The sequence below is a fragment of the Rhinopithecus bieti genome, unplaced genomic scaffold (assembly GCF_001698545.2).
Source record: "Rhinopithecus bieti isolate Rb0 unplaced genomic scaffold, ASM169854v2 scaffold_3040, whole genome shotgun sequence".
Lineage (NCBI taxonomy): Eukaryota > Metazoa > Chordata > Mammalia > Primates > Cercopithecidae > Rhinopithecus > Rhinopithecus bieti.
Window position 1 is genome coordinate 8,791,805 of NW_016804657.1, and position 4,526 is coordinate 8,796,330.

General features: G+C 38.8%; 1 protein-coding gene across 1 annotated transcript; it reads right to left on the reverse strand.

The window, feature by feature from the left end:
* Positions 1–806: 806 nt before the first annotated feature.
* Positions 807–2,108, reverse strand: LOC108528152 (eukaryotic translation initiation factor 1). The gene has a single exon (XM_017869834.1). It carries the CDS (start codon positions 1,962–1,964, stop codon positions 1,623–1,625), a length of 342 nt encoding a protein of 113 aa, XP_017725323.1. The 5' UTR covers positions 1,965–2,108; the 3' UTR covers positions 807–1,622.
* Between the last annotated feature and the right edge of the window lie 2,418 nt (positions 2,109–4,526).

Below are 4,526 nucleotides of genomic sequence, written 5' to 3' on the forward strand. Positions count from 1 at the left end.
CTTTACTGTAGGATTCATGAGAGAAACACTGAATGCTCAGGCCGTTTCAGTTGATTACTTTGCAGCAGGTTTCAGTAAACTACTTTCTTTTAGCAATCATTGTTTTTGCTAAGTTTTACTACCTAATATTGCCATCTACAAATTATGAGGTTCAGGCTATTTGTTGTTGTCATTGTTAGAACAGTTTTTTTTAACATGAACTAGCTATGATTTCATCTTCTCTAAACATTGTTTATATTACAAGATGCTTGTAAAGTCAATTGGCTGATGATAGTGGCTCTCTGTTTTACTGGGTCAGCCTGTGATTCTGCTATATTACGCTATGACATAATTTCTTTGGAACACTCTGTTGAAATGTGTGAATAAATGTCTGATGCTTGTGATTCTTAATTTGCCTCGTCTTGATAGTTCCATTGGCAATAACAATTGTATGACATTTTTCCAATCTATCACTATTTCTTCAATTAGGTTTACCATGTTGTTAGCTGTGTGAGACCCAGAAATCTCCTGGCAGAAGAATAAAGCAATAACATAGCACAAACCATCTTTAATCTACCATTCTATCAAAAGTCAAAAAAGACTTGTGCTTCCTTTTGCAAACTGTCTAAAGCAGTGTGAACAGTTATTATGAAAAGCACTACTCTTTACTATGTAACTGGATTTTTGTTTGACTAATATGTCAGACTTTCTTGGACATTAAAGACGTATTAAGTCACAAACATATATAATATTATTCCTAAAAATATTTAAAAATACTGTAGTGTGTGTTGATTTACTTCATCATTAGTATATTAAATTCTTTTTTTTTTCTGAAAACAAGTTTTATTTAAATAAGGGTTTAAATACATTACACATAACATTAAAACTGAAGGGGGGAAAAACCAAAAACCAGTTTGTTACTTCACATGGCATTGGGCAGCTGCTGCTATTAAGTTGCAAGCTCTACAGCTAGCTACATGACTGATGGATCAGTTTGAGATTTGTTCCCTTGTCAAAAGTTTAACTCTGGTAGAAGGTTGGCCTCACATTCTGATGTTTGGACATCCCTTAGCTAGGATATGTCTGGTCAAACAGACCTTTGTGGCAAGCCAGATGTCCTATCATCTCGCTAGTGATAAGAGGGCCTCTCTGAGCTCTGTCCACCTGGTCAGGTTGGAGACACCAGGGGATCCACCACCAAAAGCTCCCTTCCAGTAGTACAGCTGGTGCTGCTGCCTTACCCCATCCTCTCCTCTCAGATTCACCGGGGACTGTTCAGGTGGTAACATTCTGTTAGGGCAAGGAACTCTGCAGAGGGAGAGCCGAGGAGGTTCCGGCCATAGTTGTTTGTGATCTTAGGGCTCTGGGCTTGGCTGAAACATGCCGGTATTGCTTGGTTTCAGGCTTGACACTGCCAGGCGCCTACTGCTTGACCTCTGTTTAAATGAGGGACTTCAAGACTAGACAGCATGGCTCTTTTCAGTTTATTGCATGAAGGAGTTACACTAGTCCAAGTTAAAAGCGGACCCCAAATGGTTACATTATACAAGCTGTGAGGTTTTTAAACTTGTGACAAGGGACAGAAGGGAAATTCTACTCATTGCAAGGAAATCCTCACTTAAGCTTCAGTGAGCCACAAGCACTTAAAACCCATGAACCTTCAGCTGATCGTCCTTAGCCAGTCCAATCTCTACGAGGAACTGGCATATGTTCTTGCGTTGGTCACCCTGTAGCTGAATTACTTCTCCATATTCTGGATGCTCAATTACAGTACCATTGCAGGCAAACTTCTTCTTAAACGCCTTCACTAGTTTCTTTTTATCGTAATCATCAGCGATCCCTTGGACAGTAGTAAGGGTCTTCCTGCCGTTTCTCTGTTGAATTCTTATATGGATATAATCCTCAGTGCCAGCAGGAAGCAGGTCATCACCCTTACTTGCATCAGCAAAGGGGTCGAAAGAGTGGAGGTTCTGGATAGCGGACATACGATACGATTCCTTTTCCTCGGTGGAAACGGCCTGCGGAAGGCGGCGGCGGCGGCGGGAGAAGGCGGGCGGGGGGACGGAACGTGGGAAGCGAGGGGCTCGAGGGGAGGCTGCTGAGTCCTCGGCGGCGGCTCAGTGACTGGGGCCAGTATATTAAATTCTAATCTTTCTCAGGATTGAAAGGCACTTTCATTATGATGAGGAATGTTTTTTCTATCTTAAGCAAGCAGGGGTCTCATTCAAGCAGAGGTTAAGAATCCAAGACAAGAATATGTGATATGGGGTTTTAAATATCTAGGATAATTCTGTTGGTGCCACAGATGATCAATAACACACTTTGGATGTTTTACCATCTTGGGAGATTTGCAATTACTGAGTGGAAATATATGAGGTCAAGTTGCAGTTATTTTTTAGGCAGACCAGTACATAGGACCTCTATAGTACTACATCATGTAAGATGATGCTGCCGGAGGTGCTGATGGCTTGTTGGGCCTACTTTATGGTTCCTATGTCAACAAAGACTCTAAATGGGTATCCCTAGATGGGATAGATGTCACATCTTTTATCCAGTTAATTTATCCTTCTCTCTAGTCCTGCAAACATATTCAAAGTTTTTCACCCAATTGAGGTAGACAGAATTATAGAAACCACCATTTAGACTGTTTTCAATGAATGCATGTCTTTAATGCGTATTTTAATCTTCACTTCTCATCTTCTTGATCAGTTCCAATCACGATTCTAAATACATTTTGGTGCCTTTACCTGTTAGCTCTGGTGATAACTCTAGTACCATTCTATTGAATTATGAATTATTCTAGTACTTTACTTGACTCTCCAGCCGCCACTGTAAAGATAAAAACCTTATAAATCAATAAAATGTAAATTCCAGGCAAGAGACTCTTGCAAATAATAACATATTCACTTCTTTGGCAAATGCAAAGCCTGTCTTCTAGGAGGGTCATGCAGATTCTTATGATAATTCATGTAAGATTAATACTCTTTTTAGCCCATCTATTTCCCTCAGTAAAAGAAGGATATGGTGCCAGAGAGTTCTAGTTAATTTACCAAAAGACAATTCCCTGAAAACCAATTTGCCAAATGGCTAATTCACAGAAATGCTAATTCACCAGATTGACTTGTCTTTTCAAAATGATTTATGATGCTTGTAGTACTTTGTAATGACTTTTGAAACAACTTCATCTTCTCTGACGATTTTATGATCGATTTTCATTTTGTATTCATAGCAGCATGGTGAAGAAGGTTCAATTTGTCCCTGGCCAGGTCCCTGCTGCTGCAGCTGAATGGAGATAGTTACTAAGAAGGGATCCCTTATGGGGAAAAGACTGGGAAGAAAGCCAGTACACAGCTCAGACTGAGCTGTCAATCCAGAGATGGGGTGGCTGAGGGAGAGACCATAGGGCAGGGAAAGGAGGAGACAGAAGGACTATTGTTGAACATATATTTGAATATACCTTTTTATCCTATTTCAGCTTTATTGAGGTATACTTGACATATAATAAGATGCACACATTTAAAATGTTCAATTTGAAATGTTTCGATACATGTATACAGCCATCAACCCATCCCTACAATTAAGATCATGAGCATATCCAGCATTCTCCAGAGTTTCCTTGTACTGCATTATATAAACAGACAGTGCTAGACTCAAAAATGCTTTGACTATTTTTCAACTTTACAATGGTGCAGAAACGTTACATAGAAACTACACGAGTACTTATATTACTATTCTGTTTTTCACTTGCAGTGCAATATTTAATAAGTTACATATAATATTTAACATTTTATTATAAAATAGGCTTTGTGTTATAAGCTTTTGCCCAACTGTAGGCTAATATAAATGTTTCGAGCACATTTAAGGTAGGCTAGGCTAAGATATGATATTCAGAAGTTTAGGCATATTAAATGCAGTTTTGACTTACAATATTTTCAACTTAACAATGGGTTGACTGGAATATAACACTGCTGTAAGTCAAGAAGCATCTATATATGGAACCATTTGAAGTTGTCTCACAGATCACTAATATTCTGTTCATTTTTTCTGTTTCATTCTAGACAGTTAATATTGCTTTTTTTTGTCAAGTTCACTGATGTTTTCTTCTGAGATTTCTAATCTGCTCCTAATTCCATCCAGTGTATTTTTCATTTTAGATAGTATTTTTTTCATCTCTGAAAGTTTGATTTGGAGGTCAAGCATAGTGGCTCATACCTTTAATGCCAGCACTTTGGGAGGCTGAGGTATGTGGATGGCTTGAGCCCAGGAGTTCAAGAATAGCCCAGGCAACATGGTGAAACCCGGAGTCTACAAAAAATACAAAAGTTATCTGGGCATGGTGGTATACGCCTGTACTCCCAGCTACTCAGGAGGCTGAGGTGACAGGATTGCTTGAGTCAGATGGGTGACAGAGTGACACCCTTTCTCAAACAAAACAAACAACAACAAACCAAAAAAACCCCAAAACAAACAAAAAATAAGTTTGAGTTTTATCTTTAAAAAATATGTATCTTCTATATCGTTACTTAACTTTTCAAACATATGGAAAA